Source organism: Triturus cristatus, chromosome 5_1 (genome assembly GCF_964204655.1).
Source record: "Triturus cristatus chromosome 5_1, aTriCri1.1, whole genome shotgun sequence".
Taxonomy (NCBI): Eukaryota; Metazoa; Chordata; class Amphibia; order Caudata; family Salamandridae; genus Triturus; species Triturus cristatus.
In genome coordinates, this window is record NC_140587.1 from 843,849,740 (window position 1) to 843,877,053 (window position 27,314).

General features: G+C 40.6%; 1 protein-coding gene across 1 annotated transcript in view; it reads right to left on the reverse strand.

Moving 5' to 3' along the window:
• Positions 1-27,314, reverse strand: part of CDH19 (cadherin 19) — a 925,430-nt gene that overhangs the window by 55,519 nt on the left and 842,597 nt on the right. Inside the window, exons 10-11 of the mRNA XM_085605889.1 lie at positions 25,422-25,539; positions 565-816 (exon numbers count right to left, since the gene is read on the reverse strand). Coding sequence (XP_085462015.1) covers positions 565-816; positions 25,422-25,539 — 370 coding nt within the window. The remainder of the gene's footprint in view (positions 1-564; positions 817-25,421; positions 25,540-27,314) is intronic.

Here is a 27,314-nt window from a genome sequence, read left to right on the forward strand (position 1 = left end):
GAGTAAGGTTCCCGAAAAGAGGTGTAACTGTCTGCACTTCCCCTGGTGGAGTAGGCATGTCCTGTACACAAACGGGCTTGATTGGCTGTATGACTGCAAAGGGAAATGAGTGATACATCTTGGCACAGACTGCTGGGAATAGCCAATGCTTAGTCTTCCTGACGGAGGAAAGAATGAGTTCCTCACTGGGAGAATAACCTTGTTAGGCACTAACAAAACATATTGGATCACTGGCCATTTTGAAGAAATACGTCTGAGAAAGACATTTTCTTTAGTTCGCAATGGTTTGAAAATGCAGTTTTATGGAAGAGAATTAACAACCAAACTGAGTTAACTAAAGCAAATAAGGCACTGCCGTCACTTCCTGCCAACTTAACCTAAATTGGATTTGAGCAATAACCCATGAGGGACCGCACATTCCAAAGGCGGAAAATGTATTGTTCCTCTCTGAAAATATGTAAGTCAAACGTTTTTCTGCAATGTCTGCACAGTTTCAAACCATAAGATTTCAGTTTCAGCACAAACTTCAAAAGTTAAAGTTGCCTTTCAATATGATTTTCTTACCTAATAACATGAAAAGGCACCCCAAAACAGCAACTAAGACTCCATTGTTGAAACCCACAGAAAAGAAGGAAGTCCCTCGATGACACGATTGTTCATTACCATCTACGTCACAGTCACAGACACTGATGGTTAGAGTATTGGTGCTGCTGAGTGGAGGATTTCCATTGTCCATTATCACAACAAGTAAGAAAAATGTGTGCTGCTCATTGTAACTGAAGCCATCTCGGTGGGTTAATACTGAAGCTGTGTTATCTGAAATGTAAAGAGATGCAGATTCCCCGTTATTAAAGGATCATAACAACTTGATGACAATGGTTGAAAATTCTACATTGTCTACACGTTTTCCTATTGCAGAAGATTATCCACATTGAAAACAAAGACTTTTACATGTTAAAAAGGCACCCTATTTAAAACTAGACCATCTACAGTACGGTAGGCAAGGATAGGTAAACCTGTTCATTTAAACAATTTAAATGTGTAGAGTATGGGGAAAACAGGGCACATCCTTGATGTGAATTGAGAGTGAGGGGCAAATTTGCAAAGGAAGTGGCGTTGTGTGGCGTTAGCCTTCCTGTCTTAACACTTCACTCTGCCACTTCAGAAACGCAGGGGTGCACCATATTTACAAGAACATGATACAGCACTGTTTCCCCCTGCGCTGGCGCTACACTTAGCCTTGTGCCAATGCAGGCACCCTTGCACCATATGCGGTTTTGTAACTTCTATGTGTGCTGCTTAATGCAGAAAACATAGAAGTTGCAAAACAGCATTTTCAAAAAATTATTGTTTATGTGCAAGAAGGGGGACCTTCCTGTACAAAACAATCATTGGCCTTTTGCTACTTTCATGTTTGCTGCTCAACGCAGCACACATGAAAACATCAAAAACGAGGAGAATTAAAACATTTGTCCTCGTTGTGCCAGGGTAAGACCAGGTTCTCCTTGGTCTTAATTCTGGCGCTGCCTCCCTTGTATATAGGGAGCAGCATCAGAATCTATGGGTGTTGCTGTGGAACGCCCACAGTAACACCCATTGTCCTACCCTTTCACCCTAAGCATAGCATGAAAGGGTGCCTTATTCACAAGGCGGTGTTAAGCCACGTTAATAAGGCGAAGCCCCTATCGCCATAGGAAATAAAGTGACATTCCCATGGTGATAGGGGCTTGTCAATATGCCCCTGAGTGCCAGGCATATCCGAATAATCAAACACACAAATGTATACTGGTTTCAGGAAGGAGTCATTATCTCCCTCTAGTTATCTTGCTCCATCTGCAGTGTCTTTCTCTGAAATAAATGTATGTGATGTGTGTGCAACAGCTGGCCATGCAACACTCCGCCTAAGAAAGAATGAGCATAAAAGGTCCAACAAAGTTAATTGAATTAACAATTATTTAAAAAGAAATATATTTAGAGATGAAGAAAAGTGGATGTAGAGAAAACATTCTATAAATTAAACATAAACTACTATATGGGAAAGCCTTTGGAAAACGGTATCAATGTTATCCTATTGGAAATGTGAAACAGCAGAAAATACTAGAAATGCATCCTCCTTGCTGTTGTTCAGAAACAAAGAACCTTCTGTGGTTGACACTGAAGTGACTGCAGTTATATAAAAGTTAGTGTTTGGTACTGCTTTATGTTTTACCTAGGAACACAGTCTTTTATGGTCTTTTATGGACCAAAACTATCTCCAGTGTTTCAAACCGGAAGATTGTGTCCAATGAGGGCTTCAGAACTTTGAGTATAATGGCACAACGAACAGATAAAATAAAAATATATAAGTTAATTATTTGTTATAAATAATTTAAAAATAAATGTTAAGTCTAACAGTCCAAACTGAATAACGGTAGGGGAAGTGTTAGACTTTGAAGGAGACAGATTTACTATTCTAACTCCAAAGTAAACAGCAGTGGGGCGGGGGAGTGGCTAGTACCCAAGATGGCAGCTGCATAAATTGCAAGCTCTGCTACCAGCCCCTATATAATCGAACTGCATACAACGCTGTAGGCATACCCGCAGTGGTTGTGTCAGTTTGTCCAGTTTCCCATCTCCCCTCCCGGTGGTGCCAAACTAATTGTGGATCCACAGGGCCCACCCGGAGGTGACTGTGAGTCGATGGTGCAGGCCGCACTGACGTGGGCTGAGGGCCGCTCGCAGGGGGTTAAGATGGCAGATTTGTTTTTTGTCTCCCAGGGAGAATCTGAAGGTTGCCAATTTTCAGAGGCCGGGAGCTGGGTGAGGAGGGATCACATGGCTGGACGAGTGTGCCGGCTATGAGTGAGTGGCTGAGAGGAAGCTCGGGGGTGAGGCCTGTGGAGTTTGAACCAAGGGCCCTGGGAGAGGTCAGTGGCCCCAGGATGATACCAGAGGAACTGGGCAGAGGGGTGTCGACGAGAGAAAGAGTGTCAGACCTTTGAATTGATTGTGGAGCAAAGACCCCACTCTGAACAGGCAGCATCGGCTTGGAGGCCTGTCACAAGAGGGAGAGTAACTGGAGGCAGCAGCTTTTCATCAGCTGCTGGGTTCCTTATTGCCAGGGACTGCAGCCTGGTGGTGCCGGAGGGCCCGGGTCTTTGGGGTCCAGGCAACAGAGTAAGGATCTCCAAGACAACTGATTCGGCTGAGCAAATTGGCTACTGTGGGAGTGTGGCTGCTAGTGCTGTGTTGCTGAGGTGCTTCCACCTGTGCCCTGCGAGAAGAGATCTGAGACCTAGTGTCCCCCTGACTGCTTCTATTTACACCTGGAGTGCGGTTGAGGCATGATGAGCAAGGAGAAGGCAGAAGCCCCTGCCCAAGGGAAGATCAAAAAGCTCACCTGACCTGCTGTGGATCGAAATGAGCGTGGTGGAGATGGAACTCTGCTGGAAGGCCCCCCCCGGACTTCACAGCATCCCATCTCCAAGCTATCACTGAATCTTGTGCATCACTAGAGTGCAAAATAGGAGAACTGATTATCGACTAGTCCCTTCCCTGCCAAGATATCCGCAACGTGGTGGAAATGGCCTCAAAGGGGGAGGGGAGAATGTCCGAGGTTGAAGACACTACTAAGATTTTCAGGCCTTGCTTGCGGCCCTACAGGGCTGATTGAGTCCCTGGAGACCAGAGTTCATGACGCTGAGGGCAGGTCTCCATGGAACAATTTCCTCATTGTGGGGGTCCCAGAGGGAGCTAAGGGTCCCTGGCCCACTGACTTTATCATGGCCTGGATCAGTTCATGAAAGCCAATGGAGTCATTGTTGATCTATTTTGTGGTGGAGCATGCAATAGGTCCTTGCCACCAGGACACCCCGGGAACCACCCAAGACCCATTATTGCCCGGCTCCTTAACTTTGTGAACAGGGATGTTGTGCTCCAGGAGGCCAGACGCTGGACAAACTGGACTGTGGAGGGACAAGGTCATGCTCTTTCTGGACTATACTCTGAACGTCCAGCTGCAGTGATGCACTTTCCTGGCTATGAGGGAGAAGCTTCAGGATATGCAGATCAGGTACATGTTGCAATTCCCGAAAAACCTCAAGATGATCCTCAATAACCGCTCACTGTTCTTTGACACCCCGGAGAGCACTTGGGCCTGGGTGGAGGAGTGTCTGGTCCTCCGGCCACATTTGTTGGAGGCAATTGACATGGTGCACTAGGAGAAACAAACAGTGACATAGGTCGGAGGAGGTGACACCTTATTGCCCGAAGCACTCGAGATCAACATTGTGGAGAGCTCCCCCGACTAGACTGAGCTGGGCAGCAATAGGACTATTCGAGACACCTTAGGCCCTCAGAGCCGCCGCCATGGCTAAGACAGTGTGTTATACAGTCATACCTGACTGGGGGCTGTAGGAGGCTTACCCCCTGGTGTTATTTAGTTTGTTTTGGGAGTCTTAGCTGTGTGGTCACAAGGGCGAAAGCTGCTTCAAGGAGGAAAGTGTAGGGTGGTGGGTAGGATGGGTTTTTGGCTTCTGGCACTTCCGGGGGCCCTGAAAGAGTTGTTTGAATTTTAGAAATGTTCTTTTGTTTTTCATATTTGAGAAGTGGGGCCTATTTCAGGTCTCTTTTACTTGCTTTTTTATTTTGCAGTGACAGCTACAATGGGTGTGGAAACTATGGCAGGTACATTAGGAGAATATAAAATAGTCACTGAGAATGTAAATGGCCTTGATGACCAGATTAAGCGGCAGCAGTGATACCGCCCTGCTGTTCTCATGCTTTAAGAAACACACATCCTCGGGACTAACTGCAGGAAGTGTATACAGATCCCCTGGGGCGGTTTGTGGTTATACATGGGACTCTTGAGGGTGTAATGTGAACATTGGAGAGTGTCTTTATACCCCTTCAGATATTGGGCATGACCCTGGAGGCAGTGGCCCAGCTCTAAACGACCACTCTGCCTTGATTTACATTGCTGGGGAGAGGTTTCAATGCAGTGAATGACCCAGAGATGGACACGACTTCCACCCAGGATGTTGCTCGCTCAATACACTTTGGGTCTTGGGCTGAGGCTCAGGGGTTGGTGGATATTTGGCAGATGCAGCACCGCACCAAGCCACAATTCCTATATTATTCCAATCCATATGACACCACCTCCCACCTTGATTATCTTCTACTTCCCTCCTCAGAGTTTGGGTTAGACATTCGAAAATCATCATTACTGACAATCTGGAGAAAGTTTGGCAGGTCCGGAGGTCATTGTTTTTCATCAGAAATTAGATTCTTTGGACTGTACAAAAAATGATTCAAAATGTCAATTGGATCGTGCCTCATGTTGAATAACCACTTTTTTTGATGGGCCGATAAGACTGTGGGTCTTATCGGCCCATCAACTTAGAGGTGAAATTCTTAGCCAAAGTCTTGGATATGCGCCTAAATACGGTGCTCTAATTGGTTGTGCATTTCGACCAGAACGGCTTTATGCCGGGCAGGCGCACAAGGCATTGTCTGCAACCCCTACACTTGGCGCTAGCCCACACCGATGAGCTGCTTCTCTTGGTCGATTCTGAATAAGCCTTTGATACGGTGCAGTTGCCTTATCTCTTGGCGGTCTTCCAGAAAATGCAGTTTGGACCCCAGTTCAATCAATGGGTATACCCACTATATAGTAGATCCTGGAGTAGTAAGGGGAGGCATCAGGGCTCAGAGTCAACTGGCAGAAGTCAACATTGGTGTCTAAAAGGGAACAATAGACTAGGGGGATGTCGACCATCATTTAGCAGTAGCAGAGGGTAGTTTGTGTCATTTAGGCACAAAGGTGGCCCTCACCCCAATGAGTTATTAGGAAATTATTGTGGCCCGCACCTGAACAGGGCTTAGCGGAACATGGAGGAATGGTCTAAGCTGCCGCTCTCAATAGCAGACTGTGGCACACTCTTTAAGATGGTGTCCCTCCCCAGTTTCCTATATGTCCTACATCATTATTCCCACCCGCTTCAACCTACTTTCTTTACTGGTCTGCAGACACATATCACATGTTTCTTAGGGGTGGGAAAATCACCTAGAATGTCCTTTGAGAAGTGGTGGGCTAGGGTTCGTGGATATTAGTTTTTATAATTAGGCTACACAGTTGATAAACATCAATGACTGGTTCTGTGCAGACAGAGGTGATCCCGCTCACAGGTTGGAGCTGGTCTTGTTGCACACCTATGGCTTACTTCTGTTGCTGTATGCCAGGGCAACCTGTCACACAGGCTCCTAATCATTGCTGGTACATGGCCCTCTGTCACATGAAGTTGTGTGGCACTCCTACAGGGATGACTCCTCTCTGGAACTGGACATGGTTGTCAGAGACAGTAGGCCTTGGTGGGTTTCATTCTTGGTACCTTATTGGCATTTCTACACTATGAGATGTATGGATGGAGGGGCAGATGTGGTCATTTCAGGACCTGGTGACAGAGTTTCAGCTGCACTTCTCGCAGTTGTATTGATAATTTCAGCTAAGTTATATTTTAGAGTGCTATACAGAGAGACTAGGCACCGTCCTAGAATTGAACCCACTAGAATGTAAGTTGGTAATGGATGAGTTGGGCAGAGGTAGTACTTTGCGGTTATACAAATCATTGGTTGTGAACATGCCGGACCCCCTAAGGACCCTGAGGATGATGTAGAAGGAGGATGTGGAGACCCTTGACGATGAAAGAATGGGTTGAGGCTAAAATGGCCTCTAGGATGTTAGCTATATCCATGTGTTTCCGCCCTCCCCAGTTTAAGTATTTTCCAAGGATTTACTCATCCCCGTAGCCTGCGGTACCACGGCTTCCAGGCTCCCTGTATCACCTATTATGGGATTTCCCAGTAACATAAGAGTATTGGAGGGAGTTAAATGGTCAGATTGAGTGGGTGGTGGGCTTGCCGTTGGCTATGGACCCCTAGGTTAGACTGTTAGGGAATATGGACATGCTGGGAAGCCATGAGCCATTTGAGCCCTTATGGCCATGGCCTATTTGGTGGCCAAGAGAGACCTGGCGAGACGTGAAAGCGCCATCACTGCACATATAAGCTCGAGGCATGGACAATTGGGTGGCAATGAAAAAAGTGGTGTTTAAGGCATGGGGTGTTCCAAAGGAAATATGAGTGAATCTGGGGCCCCTGGACTTGTTTAAGGGGCCCATGAACTAAAGGAGACACTGGGTGTGTAGGGGACCATGTGTCCTGGTGTTATTTGTAACAATCTGTCATCAGGCTGGTTACTGAATTTCACATATGTGACATGGATTGATACCTTGTATGTTGCCCTGCACTTGAACATGGGCCCTGCTTCGCTCAGTTTCACAAATTATTGTTTCAGTTGTGTTATGAAACCAATACTAAGGGCCTGATTCTGATGCAGTTAGGAAGGCCTCATAACTGCATTTGCTCTATCCAAATCGGATCGGGAATGTGTCTTTCCAGCCAAGGGCACGATTACAATGCGGTTAGGAACATAGGCTCCCGTTTAAGTCAATGGGAGTCCAACCAAATTGTATCTGGAAGTATCCAGATGCATCGTACTCGGTCAGTTGGACTCTCCCGATCCTGTTCGGTTGGAAACTATTCCCAAACCCATTTGGTCGGGAAGCCTTCCAAACCGCATCAGAATCGGGCCCTATGTGTTATAAAACAAAATAAATAGCAGTATGGAATGTCTTACATTTTGGAAGGGTTAGATTTACTATTGCCACTCCAATGTAGAAAAAAAGAAGGGAAAGTGTTAAACATTGTAGAAGCCAACATTACTATCACAACTCTCCACTTCAACATAGGCACCAGCAGGGAAAGTACTGGATTTTGGAGGGGTTAGATTTACTATTCTCACTCCAATATGAAAAACAGTAGAGTAACTGTTACACTTTCAAATGGACAGATTTACTATTCCCACTCCAAGTTAAGTGAAAGCAGTGAGAGTATTGGAATTTTGAGGTGTTATATTTACAATACCACTCCAAACAGAGCAACAATGGGTTAAACTGTTGGACTTATTGGGCCGGGGGGAGTAGATTTACTATTCCCACTCCAACATAAGCAAACGTTGGGAAAACGTTGGGCTTTCCTCACGGTCACAAAGCAACTTCCTGCGTCCCTGAACGAGGTAGATCATCGGTCCTGATCCTGCTTGACTTGAGCGCCCCTTTTTACATGGTGTCTCACAAAACTCTACTCAAGCGGCTACAGGGCATTGGCATAGGTGGGTCTGCACTGTATGGGTTCTCCTCCTTTCTATCTGAGCATTCCCTCCAGAACATCTCTCCTCCTCATAGTTCCCAACTTCACACTGTATACTATGGGGTACCCTAGGACTCTTCATTGAGTCCTACATTACTCAATATTTACATTCAACTTTTGGCACATGTCATTAAATCCATGGGCTTGTGTTGGTGTCATATACTGATGACACCCAGCTCGTTCTTTCACTCTCCAGGAATCCTACGCAAGATATGGCTGGCCAACTTCCAAAAGGGCAAGCTTGCTGAAGCAAAGTGGACGAACATCAACTGTCTACACCTGAATGCAAATAAGAATGAAACAGTTTTACTAGGCAAACATGTTCACGTCTGGGGCAACCACTGGTGGACTACCTCCATTGGTTCTCCCCCAAAGCCTAAGTCCTCTATCAAAATCTTAGGAGTTTGGATGGATTACACTTTGGCCTTTGAGGATCAACCCAAATCGGCAGCCGGCACTTGTTTTTGGATTATGAGAAGCCTTAAACACATCCTGAGCCTCTTTGATCCATGCACCCATCAAACCATCATTCAGGCAGTAATCGTGTCCCGGTAAGATAACTGTATCATTCTATATGAGACTCCAGCTGTCCCCAAAACGCTGCAGATAGCCTGCTATTCTCCTTCCTCAAATTCTTCTTCACCTCCGGTCTTTACCGCAGGCTGCAATGGCTCACTGCAGACAAAACCATTTATTTTAAGACCTTGTGCATTGCCCACAAGACCCTGCACTCCCAGGGGGCCCCTACCTTTGCAACATTCTATCTCCCTACCTACCCTCACGGCCTCTGCCGACCTTAACCTGACCATTATACCCTGAGTCCGAAGGTTAAGAGCTGGCGGACGCTCTTCCCGTGCCCTGATACCTTTTCTCTGGAACGCACCTCCTCTCTACATCAGGATTATCCTGAAACACCTGCCTTTTAGGACATCTCTTAAGACAAGTCTTTTCCCCATCTACCCCCACCTTCTTTTCTGTGATGCCAGGAGATGGCAGCTCGTTTGTCTTCTGGGTCCAGTGCTGGAAGCCCGGTTGTTGGGGCAGCAATGCGCTTTACAAAAAATAACAAAACAAAACTTTGGAAGGGTCTAATTTACTATTTCCACTCCAAGATAAGCACACCCATTGATAGTGTTGGCCATTGGGGGTGGTCAGATTTACTTTTCTCATGCAAGCTAAAGTAACAGTAGCAAAGTGTTGGACTTTAGAGCAGCCAGATTTTCTTTTTTCACTCCAGCACACACATCAGTAGGTAAACTACTGGACTTAGGTTGTGTTGGAGCAACTATTACCCCTCCATTCTTAGCAACACCAGGGAAATTACTGGACTTTGAAGTGGTCAAATTTATCTTTCCCACTCCAACCTGAGGAAAAACAGGGAAAGTGTTTTACTTTGGAAGGGTTAGAAATACTATTCTCACTCAAACATGAGCAACAGTAAGGGAAGTGTCAGCCTCCGGAGGGATTATATATATTATTGCAACTCTTAAACTTTAAAACAAATGTATATGTATATAATACAGAACAGAAATATTAAAACACATTTAAAATGAAAAAAATATATTGAATAAAGATTAATAGAATTACATTAAATTGAAAAAAAAAACATTTTATATTACAAAATAAATACACATAGGTCAAAATAAAAATATTTGAAATAAATACACACACACACCCACAAACCAAAAAACACTAACAAATAAAATTAACTAATGTCTATTTTGAAAATTAAACATTATTAATATGGAATTAATAAATAAATAAAATATTTAAAATCAAAGGAAATGATAAATGAAGAAATGATTTCCCAAATCGTAGAAATAAATTAATTTTTCAAACAAATGTCAGCTAAAAACAAATAATCAAAATACCAACTAACAGTTAATTTATGTAATCTATTGCATGACTATCCTTCTGAACCCAAATACCTGACTAACATATCCACCACTCAAATTACTTTCATATTTCACTATACTAATGCACCACTAATCCTTTATGGGTACTTCGACACCTTGTATGGGGTAGTAAGCGCTATATAAATGCAATTACAATACAATACAATACAATCTATCTCTAATTTAATTACAAAAAAATGTCAAAAACAATAATATATATTTTAAATATTGTCCAACTCTAGTCCCCTACAAACCAAACAACCCTCTTGTAAATGGAAATATTACTAATTAAATTGAAAACATTTCAATTAATAATGATACTCTACCATAAAAAATATTATAATACTAATACCTGCTACCAATACCATAAATAATATATTTAGTTAATTATTGAATGATATTTCATGCAACTATATTAAAGAAAAACATATTAAATACAATGATATTCAAAAAAATATATTATATACCTAAACACTAATCTTGCCTTCTATATTCAATCCCTTTATATTTTTGAGTTGACAATATTTTTTAGATTCTTGTATCACAATATTTTTTCTTCAAACGTTTGGTGGACCCCTTAATGTGAATGTTATTCTACGCAGTTTATCCTGTTTGGAAATAACATGCCTAAATGTGGATCGATGTATTGCTCCTTAACACTATTTTGGAAGAATTATGTACAATACACCTTTAGCCTTAATATTGATAGTCTTACAAAACATATCACCATTACTTTCAAGATTGAACGTTGTTTTCAGATTTATATTGTAACAAGCTAAGTGTTAAATGGCTTCTCTGTGTATTTTCTATTTTGCTTGCACAAACAGGCGTGATTGCATGCAATGTGGTCTACGATAACACAGTCAGTTCATTTAAATAGTGCAAACGTAGTGCAATTGAAAGGCTTACAAAAAGAGGCTAACGTCTTGCTTTTGCTTTGCAACTATTAAAAGTGGGCTTTGACTGTCATATTTGTGTTAACAAATGTTATCAGGGCCAAGAAGTAAAATTGTCATTCTCTGGTGCACCAATTGTTTGTAAAAATGGCAGCAAAAAGAAGCTAAGAGGGAGATGCCTTTGTGTGTTCAATCCTGCAGGAAGAATGAAGGAAAGTTAAATTAAGTTTTTGCATGCACGTTTTGAAAATGTTTTGCTATAATGTTACAAGAGCAACCCATGAGGCAACCCCTCCTCACTCCATTGAACATCAGACCTAGAAAATGTTTACATGATATTGGTACAGGGGTGGTGTTAGACAACAGACTGTTTGCTGGAGGGAGTGGTGAATCTTGGACTTTTTACTTAAAACTTGAAGCTACCATAAGAAACGTGGGGAGGTATTGCATATCAGTGTATTATTAAGGATTTACCGAACCATGGTGCTAGATTGCTGTTTGCAACCAAATAGCTAAACTAGTACAATAGGGATGTGTGTGAAATATGCGTGGGGCATATTTGACCTTTGCACTCATTTGCAGAAGTAATGCTTCTTATACTTGCGATTTGTAGAAAAATTGCATATAATAAATAATCAAATAGTAAAATACCAATTATTGTGTTTGTGTGTGCGTGGGTGTGTGTTCCGTTTTTGGGAGTGCAGGATGAGATATTCTCTGACAGGTTTGCTTAACTCGTAATACTCCCTTTAACTCAAGGCTAATACAGTTGGTACTTAGTGGCAGACACCTGCAAGTGCTTCTTTTCTCAGAAAAGATTGTGTTTATCTTTTGAGGCTTCAGGGATCTATCAGTGTGACCCAAAAAACTAGGGCTAACACAACCCTGCAGTCCCTTTTGAGTCTCACTAAGTCCTAGGATTCCTTGGAGAAAAAGAATTGGAAAAGCCTAATTCACTGGTGTCTAATGTTTGTCTTGAAAGTGAGAGAAAGCTTTTATTAAAACGCAAAATAATATATGCCCATGTGGGGGGGATTGATATAAACGTTGCAAGTGCGATGTCATTGTTTTCCGCCTGCCTTCCATTTGCCGAGCCAGTGATCAAGGGTAAAGGACCCGAAACGCGTATGGCGAGAGTGGCATATTGATGCTGAAACAACATTGTTTTATGTCCTGAGAGTCCTGCAATTAAAGATGGAAAATTTCACGCTGTGTGTGGCGCCTTCATTGGGGAGTGCCTTTCATGTGGATGTGTAGTGGCCCACTCCGGCCGCGAAGGCTGCCCCACCGCTGAGTATGCGGATCCTCAGCGCCAGTGAATTCAAGACGCGGAGGAACAGCGTGTCCGATTGTGGGACCGAAAGGAAGCAGGACATGGACCATGGACTATGTTTGTGATCAGCAACCCATTGGGGTAAAAGAATGAATGAATTAGGAGACAGTATGGCGGTACCCATTTGGGACTTAATATCATCAAACTCACTTAACCAGAATGCACTCTGTGGACATGTGGGCAAGATTGATATAAACGTTGCAAGTGGGATGTCATTGTTTTCTGCCTGCCTTCCATTTGCTGAGCCAGTGATCAAGGGTAAAGGACCTGAAACACGTATGGCGAGAGCGGCATATTGATGCTGAAACAACATTGTTTTATGTCCTGAGAGTCCTGCAATTAAAGAGGGAAAATTTCACGCTGTGTGTGGCGCCTTCATTGGGGAGTGCCTTTCATGTGGATATATATATATACATAAATACATATATAACTATATCCATTAGTATGAGGCCTCAGGATGTTTAAGCAAGCTTCCTGCTGTTTTCAAGCAGCAAATTTAAACGTGCAGAGACATGCACCAAATGCTTAGAATTGACGTTGCCCTGACATGCCTTTAGTGAAGCCTTCATATTGTATTCAAGAATGTATTTAAATAATATAACATTTTTAAGTGCTTTGCTAGAAACACTTTATCATTGAATAGAATGAATTCACATTGTGTCACACAATAGATGCAATGGATGAATAGAAAATGTTGATATTTTCACCTAACCTTCCTTATTTCATAATGGTTGATGTTTTTATTTCACAAAGCCCATTGTTTATTTGAACATACAATTCATTTCACTAGAAGGTTAGAATGTGATCATTTCGATAGGAAAAGAGGTCTAGGAATTGAAAATCTTCATACATAGACATAGTTCAATAAATGTTTCATACTTCATGATAAGTCTTAGTTAACCCCTTGTATGTGCACATGGGAAAGGAGGGGAAGAATCAGTTCTCAAAAAGAATCGAAAGTCGATTGGATGAGAAGAGAAGTGGATGATGCACAAACTGCAACTTTTCGTTTGACTATTTATATTAGTGCGTGTTCCTAGAGTAGAAATGATCATTTTTTTCCCTCATGCTTTTGCAGACCTATGCCATTTTTCAGCAATGAAGCTGAATGCTGATGGCTTTATGCTGAAGGCTGAATGCTGATTTGCCACCTTACCCTGCCTGTTTGCTGACATGAATATGTTTGCTTTGGTGAACTTCTCTCTACGGGAAGTACAGCTGATACTTATTGATCGAATTTGACCTTCATGTTCCCTCACTCTTGCCTCTCGAACTTGAACTCTATATGGGTTCCTGCTAACACCCATTTAACCGCACTCTATAGGGATTCATGCCTCTATGAAACGTGCTGTATTGAACATTTTATGTAACTTGTCCAAACCATATTTTTATTATTAATTCTGTAATCTGATTAATACTTAAATTAACTGAATACAGAATAAAAAGACAAAGAAATTACTAAATGTTTTTTAATGAAAATAAAACCCTTAAAACTTATCATAACTGGCATTATTGACTGAATTTAGAATTAGTGTTGTGATTTTAATATATGTTATGTGTAGCTCCTGATAATTTTTTCACAGACGGCTAAGGTCTGTCGCCATGAATAAAGGGATACACCATGAGCAGGGATCAACCCCGTTGGTGTAAGATAGAGATGTTAAACCATCTTACTTTAAATTGATTCCCACTCAAGTAAAAGTCTGGATACAAACCATGATATTCTTTATGTAAGTTATTTTCATTTCACTATTACATGGATTTACTGGAAATCTAATTTTGAAAAAGACATCCAGGCCTACTTTGGGTAAACTGATTTCAATAGTGATCATATTTGCATTCTTCATACTCCAGTAATCTGCACAAGGTAATAAAGTCATCAGTCATCAGCAGTGTTTGCATAAAATGCATCTCAATTAAAGACGATATTGAAATTATGCTTTTGTCCTGCATACAATAAATGGATGCTCTACAACTATTTTCTGTCTGACATCCACACAATACTACATAAAACCACAAGATATTCACATTACCTCAGAGGATCAAAAGTATGTACAGTGAATAAATTCTACAAACATGTTCCAGTGTCTATAACATTGTTTTGTGTTTGGTGTCAGCATTCCTGACAACCCAGGTGTATATGGTAATGTATTCTTCTCGTAAATAGCACCTTTAGTTCACTTAGATAGTGTTGTGGGAGCATGGGTATTTAAAACGGAATGGAATTGCCATAATTCTGATAAACACAGATACCATTCACAGGGTGAGTGGGATTTTAGTCTGTCCGCTCCAGATCTAGTTATCAGTCCCTTTTATCATGAGCATGTCAGAACAGGCGAGCAGATTTAGCATTTTAGCATCCACTAACACTGGCATCTTAAATCTGTTATTTCTGGAATGCGACTGGGGCTGTTTTTTGTCTATAGGTCTTGGAAACATGTAGTTTGAGGTCCTTTTTGGCCCCACCTGAAACCTTAGCATTTATTATAGAGAGACTGTGGGGCCTTCCAGTGAGCTAGTTTCAGGTGCAGATTTGTCAAGCATTAGTATTCTCATCATCACTCACAGGCCCAGAGGCACTGTTGTCTTTTCCTCTTTTATCTAGCTGTCCAAAGTTTGTAAGGATTGGGATGAGAGGTGACATCAATTTAAAATAACCTTGTTAGGAGGATATAAACAATTAAGACTCCCAGTGTATTGTTTTTCTTGATTTCCATGTATGAGTACAAACAAATAAAGTTAATTATCTGTATTTATTTTTAAATAGTCATACAACGTAAAAGGGGACTTTTTTAAAGAATCTAAATGCTGTAAGTCATGACTGTTAGGCCAATAGACAAAAAAGGGACTTAGCAAAGTGGATTTCACTCTAATAGGGACCAATAAAGGGACAGAGCTGTTGAACAGTGAATGTTTTATGGCGAGGTACTACACTTGCAGGGTTTTGCTAAATGCAAGCTTCAAAACCATTCAATTACCTTATTTCATCAGATGTACTTGACTTCAAGAAAGCTGAAAAGCTTGAATTATGCAATTGCTGATGACTTCCCAGGTGGACCCAGAAAAATGATAGGTTTTACCATATTTTTAGGATTGACTAAATCTGTTTTCTGGCTAGCTAATCACTGTCAAGATGATCTAAAAGCTGATAGGAAAATTGTCTGTGTGCCAGGAGTGTGCCTACTGTGTGTAGCGTCTTCCCATCTCTGGAGCATGTAAAAAAGATACACCACAAACAGAGCTGATTCATAGACATCTTTATTCTCCAGCATACAATTGCACTCTGAACCATAATGTCACTTTTCCATCAACCACACCTTAATGTGCAGCTGAACTTTCATGTTCTTTGATCGTCCTAGGCCATGGAACAACAATGGGAACTGGTTTATGATTTTAGACTGTGCACTGATGTGGTAGTTGAGGGATATCAATCCCATACCAGCAACGGTGGTAAAGCTGAGCAAATATGCACTCAATGCAGTTCCAAGTAGAACATGAATGGTGGCTTGCACTGACATATTTTTGTGTCGCAAGGTCACTGTGAATGACCCTTGACTTTGTCGCGGGTTGGACGCAGCCAAGTATAGGCCTTCATGTCTGATGGGTGAGTCTTGGTACCGGGGACTGGCTGTTGAATTTTCTATTATCATGATATTAATCAACGCACCACTGTCTATAATGAAGGTTATTGGGTATCTGTTTACTTTCAAGCTTATCTTGGGACAGTGTTCAAATGAAGCTTTTTGCTTTGCTTGGTGTGTTTTCCTTGATTTTCTATCTTCTTTATAGGCAGCTTATCCCACTTGAGCATGTTGTCCTATGGCGGACATCATCCGCACACTTCCATTTTCTTCATCGGTACTTAATTACGTCATTGAAGAGCCTTTGCATGACGAAAGTGATGGTGATAAACTTTGCCTTGTCTCTACTTGTGATAGCTGATGTCTTTTTGGACCTTGTGGGCATGGCTAGATTGTTTCTGGAACGTTCCAGCGGCAATCTTTTCTCTCTGTCATGATGCACTTGATTTTTCTTTGGCTCAGCATACTGTGAAATGGATCTCTTTCCCTTAACATTTGCAGATTTGTCCTGTGGTCGGACATTTGCCTTCATGGGAAAACAAAAATCCACATTGGATGCGCAGCTTTGTTTTCTTCAAAGATGTTGACCTATATGCATCTATTTTCCACTTGTGCTTGCTTTTCAGTGCCATTCCTGTTTCCATGTCAGCAGTTCATTCTTCTGCTCTCGCAGCCATCAGCATTTTCTCTAAATTGAGTGCATCTCTCAACATGCGTCTTCTAAAGGAATTGGAAAAGCAACTATCAATGACCCTGAGAAGCATGGCTTCTTCATCATTAAAGTCACAGAACTTACAGTGTTTAATAAGTGTGTCAAGTCTTTCAACAAATTCATCCATCGTTGCACCAACTTGTTGTCTGGCTTGTCTGAAGACTTATCTTTCATAGTCGACATTCGGCATGGGATTGATTTTGTCTTCCAGCTCCTCTTATATCACATGGTATGATGTTGCATCAGTTTGTGAGGCTTTCTTTAGCACATCTTTTATTCCATCACATGCAAGGTTTATAATATTGGAGGATTTTCTTGTGGTCTAATGCTTCTAATTCATGTATGAAATCATTGAATGCTTCAATTCACGTAGCCCAAACGGCACCTATGTTCTGCTTCTTGGAAGTGTTGAATGGTGGTGGCAGCTCAGGAACACAGCTGCATTGTATTTTGTGCTCTGCTGCCATTGAGAGCACATGCTGTTCAGACAGCTTTCGATTTATGCGGCAGCCTCTGCAACTTCAGTAAACACAACATGTGGGCATGAATTTGGGTCAACACGCCGGGTCTGAGGTGTTAGACTGCTTCACTTGTCTTTGAAAGTGAGTAAAATCTCTGTTTCTTCTACCTGGTTGTTGCTGTCATTATAGGTATGCTTGGTTTGAGTAATTGCTCTGTATTCGGGCATAGCGCAGAATTTCAGTTGACCCCTTCACCTGTGGGTTTTTTGGGCAGGTATTTTGAATATGCTCCTCTGCAGGGCCTTAGATTTCTTCTGCAGCCATTTACTGGCAGGAGCAGGGCTTTGAATCCACAGGCACTGGTTACATATCGCTCTGCATTGCTGGTGGGCACAAATGGCGTACATGAGCAGCTTTGTCGTTTTTGGGGCACCACATCTCCCAATATGCAGACAGAATATCGAGTTAGAAATGTCGACCTACACAAATATCGAGTTGGAAATATCGTGACATAGAAATACCGACCAAGAATATCATGGTCAAGAATATCGAATTTAAGGTAAGAGATATAATTTTCAAAAATATAGAAGTCATTAATATCGTTTGCAAAAATATAGTTGTTTAAAATATCGATTTTTTAATTAGCGTTAAGTATTTTAGTTTATATTTTCATCATCATCATCAAGAAAACTTTATTCGACCAATAGACCATTACAATAACAAATAATTAAAACATTAAAACAATCCTATTGAGGACCGGGTCAAACCCCACATTCAGATTCATAAAGACCGTCATTTGGAGCCCACGCCCCATGCAATAAAAGGCAATGAATACAAATTTAATATAATAATAAAAGCAGATATGTGGTGTAATAGAAACACTAAGAGGCCGATTCAGATCCGGGTCAGAAAGCACTCCAACCGAGCTGGATCCGGAGTGTTTTCCGTCCGAGCCGGAGTCCTGCAGTCCGACGGAGCGAGTACGATGCGGCAGTATGCTGTCGGACTCGGTTCGGTCGGACTCCCATAGAAGTCAATGGGAGACGGTCGTACGATGCGTACATGGGCTCCCATTGACTGAATGGGTACGTCGCGGACAAGGGCGCCCCCTACAGTGGGTATGCATCAGTGCCATCCACACCGTACATGCCTGTGTTGGTGAGACCCATGGGTCTCCCCCTGTGTCTGAGTCGTAGGGCTACAGGTAACAGGGGATCCAACGCGGACCCCCAAAGGCAACCACCTGGACAATTTGCGAGCCGAACAATCCGGCTCTCACAGGCTGTCGGACGCATGCATCATACTGTCTCGGTCGTGAATCGCATCCATTGCACGCCACGGTTAGCTTACGACCGAGACGTACGGAGCGGTTCGGACCCAGAAACGACTCATGTAGCTCGCATCGTACTTGCTAGTTCGTACAGCTGTACAAGTCGGCCGGAAAACACGCGTACGGCTTGTAGTTTTTCTAGTCGGATCGCGTTCGGTGCCCTTCCAACCCGGATCGGAATCGGCCCCTAAGAGAACACATAAAAATCTTGGAAGTAGGAAATAGATAAAATTGGAACAAATCCAATAACACATGGTGATATTAATGTCTATGACCAACACAGTAACATTCAGAATGTTTTGCCTAAACACCACATAGAAAGTAAAAAATGCGACACCACAAATACAATAGGCAACTGTGTGTTGTATTTTAGCAATCTAAATGCTTCTATGCAGTGCTGTGTGCATAAAATTCTGCATAGCTGAAGCAACCAACTGTGCCTATTCTTCCTATATTCAGAACAAATGAAAAATACATGTAATTCAGACTCTGGACTGCTGCATGCCGGGCAACCTAAGGGTATAGTGCCAGCCCATTTGTTTGTAAAGGCACGCAACGGGAGAACCCCGTGCCTAAATTACAAGTATAGCTTTCTGGCTAGAGCAGGTTGAATGTCCTCCAAAACAGGCTCCAAACTATACTGGTCTTTAATGGTCTCAAACACTACGGTCAATGAGCCTGTTGATGAGGTCCCCTGTAGCTCAGCAAGTTTGCTCTCCCTAAAACTCCTGACCAGTTTGTTCCTAGATGTAGTAGGGCAGACTGCCTCTGCATTATACCACAGGCTTGGTCTGCCCATGACCAAAAGTGTGTCCCTAACATATGCTATCCAAGTTAGTTTTCCTGCACAATATAGGCTCAGTACCTCCCTTAGTTCTGCCCTGTAATCAGCCAATTCCAGAGTTGCCTATAGACTATGCCAAAATATGAGGGGTCTGAGGGCGATTTCATCCACAATTGGCCATACCCCAATGTAAAAACGGAGCAGTGAGAGGGGTGCACTGGGGGGGAGTCCAAATAACTGACAATACTTTGTGATGGGCTGTGCCCCCAGATTTCAGCCCCATACAAATAGGCAGCCCTTGCTTGCACTTTGTAAATTTCAACTAGCGGACCAATGGGTTTATGACTAGAACTCCCAAAAACCTTGGTCAGGCCCCCTGTGGTCTGAGATAGCTTTCAGCTGGCTTTATCGATTTTGGCTTCCCAACCCAATTTATCAGTAAAGTAACCCCAAGGTACTCAAATACCGACATCTTCTCCAGCGGGATACCTTGTAGGCTAGGATTACGTCGAGTTGAGCTGCCTGATTTGAAGACCATAAATGTGGTCTTCAGGGTGTTAATTTTGAGCCTCCTGGATTTACAAAAGGCATTGAAGCTGTCAAGAATCCTCTATACACCCATTGGGGACTTGGAAAGCAGAAGAGTATCGTCAGCGAACATCATTGCTGGCACTTTTCTGTTTGCTAACCTAGGTGCATCATTGTTATTCCCAGCGTTGAGTGTCTAGACAAGTGCGTTAATAAATAAACTGAAAAGAGTCGGTGCAAGAACGCAGCCTTGTTGGGCACCACTATCTATAGGTATAGGGGAAGTTAATTCTCCATACTTGCCGAATCTAATTTGGGCATAATTGCCTTCATGTAACCACTTAAAGAGGATGCATAGCTAGCTTGTGACCCCCAACTCGCTTAGGACCACTCACAGTTTGTCTCTGGGAATCAAATCAAACACAGATTTTAAATCTACAAAATTAGATAAAGTCTACCACCCTCTAAGATCACAGTTTTCCAATACAGCAGATGGTGCCTAAAGATTTGATCTACAGTTGACAGATTTCCCTAAAGCTGTTTGAAAGGGGCTCAGGATCTTGCTTTCAAGCAAAGATTTTCTGACTGACATCTAATAGACGTATTGGTCTATAGTTTGTGGGAAGAAGTGGAGAGCCCTTTTTATAAATTGGCAGGATTTCTGCACCAGCCCAGGTTGAGGGGATCGCCATTCCCTGCAGTATGGCATTGTACAATGACCACAAATAAGGTCCCCAGATGGAAGGTTCACTACGGAAGATATCCCCTGGAATCTTGTCTAGCCCTGGAGCTTTAGATGGGGCTACTTTGCTTATTGCATTGCTGATTTCTTTGAGCGTTATAACGGGGGTCTCCACATTGGATATCTGCAGATGGGATATATTTTAAAAGTATGTGATGTATGTTTTTAATGTATGAGTGTATATTAAATCTTTTGTAGTTATCAATTTTATTTTAATTACATTTTGCGTTTTTTTAGTTCCGTAGCGGGTTGTGGGTTTATAGGGGCATAGGGTGGGAAGTAATTTAATTATAATAAATTAATGATTATTTTTTATGTATTAATATTTATTTAATGGATATTTTATAGTGTTAATTGTAGGAAGTAATGTATTTGTAATTAAGTATTATTGGTTGTTAATTAATATTAATTAATTAATTGGTAATTAATGCGCATTGCGGGATATATGGGGTAAAGGGTGGGAATTTTTTGGGACTAATTAATAATTTGTTATTAATTTACATTAATTAATATTTTGAATTTTTTTAATGGAAATTGTGTAATTAATTTTAGGTGCGTTTTCTGGGTTTTATAGGGGTAAAGGGTCGGGAGTCATTTATTTGTAATTAATTATTAATTTGTTGTTAATTAATGTTAATTAATTGAATATAACATATGGAAAGTGCATAATTAATTTCAGGTGTGGGTTGTGGGGTTTAAAGGGGTAAAGGCTGGGAAGTAATTTATGTTTAATCATTTAATAATTATTTGATCATTATCAATTAATTAATTGATATTTAATTAGGTTATTTTGTTTTTTTTGTTGTGTAAGGGTTTTACTTTTATAGGGGTAAAGGGAGGGGAGTAAATTAATTTTACTTACTTTATAATTAGTTGTTAAATAATATTACTTTTTTAATTGAAAATAAGTTTTAATTTTGTAATACATTTTTTTACAGTTACATTTTAGCTGTGCATTGTGGGGATTATAGGGGTAAAGTGTGGGAAGTTAATACATTTTTATGAGTTTTAATTTGTTTGTTAATTAATAATATTTCTTTAATTGGTAATAATTTATGTTATTTATTGAAGTACATTTTTTAAAATTTGGATGTTGTTTGTGAATTATGTAGTTTTATATGGTAGGAAATAAAAAAAAGTACATTTATGTAATAATCAATGTTTTTGTTTTTAAATAATTTGTAATTATTTTTTTATTTGTTAAAAAATATTTTTAATTTAATATAATATTTGTAGGTATTTGTCATATGTATTTAAAATGATAATATGTTTTTTTTACATATTTCAGTATTAAATATCTTAGAATTTTAATTTTTAACACATTTATATATTTTTTTATTTGTTTTGTTTTTTAAATATTTTTGTTAATATTTTGTTTGTTTTTAATTTTAAACTGACTGTAGTGAGAATATTAATTGTTACCCCTCCGCAATCCAACACTTTCCCTACTGTTGCACTAACTGGTGTGGGAAATTTAAGTTTAAAGATTTTTGAATAGTTTATGTTTTAATTTATAATAAAATGTTTTTATTAGATTTTATGTTATTGGTATATATACATATATATATATATATATATTTGTAAAGTTTTATATAATTTTAAAATGATAAAATACATTTAAATAGTTTATTAATTGGTTTAAAGTAAATATATAGATTATTTATTATGTATGTGTGTTTAACTTTTTTAATAGTTTATTTGTTATATTTGTTAAACTGTATATTAAATATATTTTATTTTTTATATCAATTTTATTATTTGACATATTTAATATTTAAATATTTTGTTTGATATGTATATATATATATATATATATATATATATATATATATATATATATTCACTTAAAAAACCATAGGTTTCACACATGTTATAGTTAGGTGGATATTTCACTCGTAAAAAACCAATGAAATTCCCCCGTTATAGTTAGTTCAGATAACTATAACTCGCGCGCCCGCAATCCACTGCTCATGACGTCACATATTACAACACTCATGACATGGTCAGTGGCATCACTCATGACATCACTGATGACATCATCCTTGTGATAGAGTGGCGGTCGCGCGAGTTATAGTTATCTGAACTAACTATAACAGGGGAATTTCATTGGTTTTTTACGAGTGAAATATCCACCTAACTATAACATGTGTTAAACCTATGGTTTTTTAAGTGAATTTGCAAGGTTTTTTAAATGCTAATTCCTAACTATAACGTGTGTGAAACCTATGGTTTTTTTCAGTGAATTTGTACGGTTTTTTAAATGCTAATTTATTTTTTTTATATATTTATTTTACAATAAACTACGTATTAAAAAAATGTTTTTTTTTTTTTTTGGGTTTTTCACCGTGATTTTTTTTTAAAAAAATGTAAAAAAAATGTCTGCCTTCGGGATCCTTCAGGGACCTTCTGACAAAGGCTAGGGGGTCAGGAACTCTCTACCCTACCCCCTTTTCACGTTCGCCACCTTCCTTTTTCACTCTCGCACTGAAAACAAACAAAATGGCGGCCGACACTTCTTGATTTCGACCGATTTAAATGTTGACTAACATGTAACCATCAATCAGAATTACGCTCGCGCACGTTAGGGTGCTCGCACGGTGCGCGCACGGTGCGCGCTTATAGATATTTATATGCTTTTAAATGCTATTTTCTCAGGAACTACTAAACAGATTGACACCAGACCTGCAAAAGGCACTTCCCTGACCTGAGGACTACCTCTCTGCCAAATTTCAAGTAATTCTGTTCAGCCGTTCGGGCTGTACCTTCGACTAAAGGTCCTATGGAAAAATGCATGGGGAAAACGCGTTTTGGGACCCCCCTTTTTTCTTGGCCCCCACTTGACGAATCACCCCGAGACTTTCAGGGTAAGAGCTGAACGGAGCGCCCCATTAGTTTTGAAAATTTCGCGAGGATTCGTCAACCGGCGTCAAAGTTATTCAAAATAGAATTTTCAGATTTCCTATGGAAACTCGGTCCTAACTATTACTATCTACTGGCGACCGCCAGTAGATAATATATAAATTGATGTTTTGAACAACTATATTTTTACATCGATATGTTTTTTCTCGATATTTTGGTACTTACCATTATAAATATAGGATGTCGATATTTTTTACATCAATATTTAAAACATGATATTGTGGTATGGGGATATTTTAGGTGTCGTTATTCTGTCAGTGAACCCATCTCCCCTACTTGTCGCCAGTTCTAGCATCTCTCCTAGCCCTGGAGCATGTAAATAAAATACGCCACACAGGACGCTGATTCATAGACATCTTTATTCTCCAGCATACAATCACACTCTGAATGATAATATTATATTTCTGTTAACACCTCCCATCACTTTACGTTTGTCCTGCACAGCGTCAGCCCAGAATCGCAAGGGTCCTAGCATACACTACACTGTGCATCGTGGTCAGACTCAAACAATTGAGCTATGAGCATAGCTCTGGCCCTCTTCATAACTAAACAATCTTTAGCTTTGTTGTGAAAGTAAAAATGGGTCAGTTGCAGAGGGTCTACCTGAGAGAAACTCGCAACTGGGCAGAGGCAGTGTGCTTGCTGGTTGGACTAGACCCTATCCAGCTACGGGGCATGGCTCCTACTAGCAGTCTGGGGCCTGATAATTCTGGAACTGGAAAAACATGTCAAATATAGCCCATGTAAACAACCAGTATTTTAAGGGTGAGGTTAGAGGATGAGATGGAAAGACACTAAGAGCAATGCTAAGGCTCTGGCGCTGCACTAAAATAGTGATGGCATGCCACAGACAGGTGGAAGGGTGTCAAAACATGGAACACCCACCTGCCCCAATAGACCATCCCACATGATGTAGTGAGACTCCTGCCCGGGCCCATGTTGGAATACCCCCTGGAAAACTAGTTTATGACAACGTTGCTATCTATTTTTCATATTTGTTTCTATGCTTTTGTTAATGAAGCGAGACTCTCTTGTCTGCAACATGCAAAACAGTTATCACATAGAAAGCAACTAGGTCCATAGTAAACATATGAATGTACTGTGATAGAAGTATATGTATGTGCACTGTAAACAATAGAAATGGTTCAAAAGACAAAAGAAAATACATTTTAACCAGCTGCACTTGGGTGTACTACAGTGTTCATGTTTTTATGTGAGTGTACCGGTGCATCATTTATGGGTGCTTATAGCATTAAACGTTATCAGGCATTTATGTAAGAGTTTACATTTATAAAGTTAAAGGAAACAAGACGTGCAATAGTTAAATATAGAGAAACAGAGGAGAGTCTATCAAAATAATAAATACCATAAAACAGATGACCCTATAAGTAATCCATCCTTCAGTATTAAAGGCCGGCAGGTTAGACATGCATTATTAAATAACTGTAGAATATGTAGATCTCACTAGAACTCAACATTTGTACACAACGCATTTTATTTAGAGATCACATTATGCTCTCAGTTGTACGGTTTGCCTTACTGGCAGCTCAATCATAAGTAAAATGCACCTTATTTGCTTCAATGCAATCTTCCCAGGAAGCTATAAAGCTTAAATTCAGATCATAGCTGTCAATATGAATACAAGTAGAGTATGTTCAATTTTTCATGATTGCATAAAATACCATATTTTTCCCAATCCTCATTTACATACGATTGAGGGGCCTGCGACTCTATACACAGTCTTTATATTACGCACCAAAGGTTAGGAATGATTTACTCTGTTTGGCCATGTTGTTCTTCAAAGGTGTTTTTTTTTCCAAAATTGCTTGAGGTATGATTCAAAAATGGAATCCTTTTTTCATCGTTATTTAAGCTGTATAGTTTTCTTAAGAAACATTTACGTCTAAGTGCAACGTTTTAAAGCTTTTGAAAAATTATATTTATACAAGTCTGAACCAGAAAACACGTTTGTACAATACAAGAAATCTACCACCTTTATTGTCTCTGATGGTGAAATTGGAGTTGTTTCTAGCTTCTGCAACGTCCTTGAAGTAAAACCTATGTCCTTCGACCGGTTCGTCTTTGTCCACCGCGCTTATTGTCTGAATCACCTGCGAGATAGAAAGAAACAACACAAATGAAAACAGAGAACAAGTAACTTTAATTCTTCTTCCTTGAATTTGCAGATATTATGAAAAAGCATAAAGAGTTGGGTGCCACAGCTTGATTAAACTATGCATATGATATCACTGCTAAGCACCAACATTATGCCTCATTTCATGCCATTTATTCGTTTTACCATCAATGCAGTCCTTGAAATAATTGGTGTGTACTTTTGTCAACAAGATCTTCCTATAAGACAATAACAATATGCTATTTTACTAGTGTTATGCGTATTGTCATAAAGATATCATGTAATACCAATAAAGCATGCAAGAAAAGTATTACAATAGTAGCAATGGGAAGAAGCTATGCAGCTCACTGAGAAGTCATCACAAGGTTCATCAGAACATAAGCAAACTTGGGCAAGGCCAAAATTCGTCTTTGATGAGATGACACCAAGAAGGTATTTGGCTCTCCCCAGAATTCAATGATGCTGTCAGAATTGTATGCTGTCAAAAGTTAGAATTCTCTGTAGACATGCTTCCCTGTCGAAGCGGGCCACTGGTTTCCCGCTATTTCACTGGAATGCTCTCTTTATGCAATAGATGACAGTACCACAGCTCCCAGCCAAACGCTTTGTATTGAACAGGCAGAATCATAGTACACCGTCACTGCATTGACAGTGAGAATATTGGCATTTTGACAAACAAGCATGTTTGCCACATAAGTTGATTCATACAGAGCAGAGGAAAACGATTGAAGATACCATGATAGAATGACTCCAAGGAAGCACAATATGCATTCATTTGGTCTAGTACCACTATGAATATTGTACATAAAGAGCCAACTGGAAGAGTATTTGCATAACTGTGATCGATGGAGAGGGGAATTATGTGGAAAAAGGGAGAGGATGTATTGTCAGATGGAAGAACATGAAGACAGTGACTTTTGGAGAGGTCAGGGTGCATTCATTGTAACAACTGGGGGTAGAAAATCCCATGATTAATTGGCAGCGGTCTCAGAGTGTAGCCTCTTGGAAGGTAAAAAGTGTACATGCATGGATAGAAACTACAGTACTACAAGTGTGTTTTTACAGAGAATAATGTTAAATGAGTGGATAGAAAACTGAAGGATTTAGTGTGAATTGGAGAGGGTGCTTGTAAAGTACCCACTTTCTCCGTATAAAAATTGTTGTGTGCCACCCAAGCAATCAGTTAAGACACACACATTAGTGCCAATGGAGCCTTCACAGATTGAATTTAAACCTTGAAACGAATGTGAAATATGAAATTATTGACATATTTTATAGAGGTCTGCAGATGACCTCATTCCACGAGTTACATTAGAGAGATCATAAAAATGGAGTTTATGATTTAAGGTAGCATATTAAAAACAATGGTAAAACACACAACCTTTAGGTTGCAACATTTAGGGGTCCATTAGGATGACGGGCGGACTTCAGTCTGCCCGCCACCCTAGCAGTGCTGGGACTGGCCCCCATTGGTGCAGCGGTCCCGCACCGGCAATTAGGATGCCACCGCCACAGTGGCGGTGGCATCCCGCATATATTGCATTGTGGCGGGCGGTGCTGTAAGCAGCACCCGCCACAATCCCATATATGCATGTTGTGCAATGGCATGCACAACGTGACAGACACCGCGCGGTGCCTGCCACCTTGTGCATGCCAATGTTGGGGGTACAAAGTGCAGCCCCTCACCCTTCTGGGGGCCCGCAATGATAGGGCGGTGGCGGTGGCGATCCGCACGCAATCTGAATAGACCCC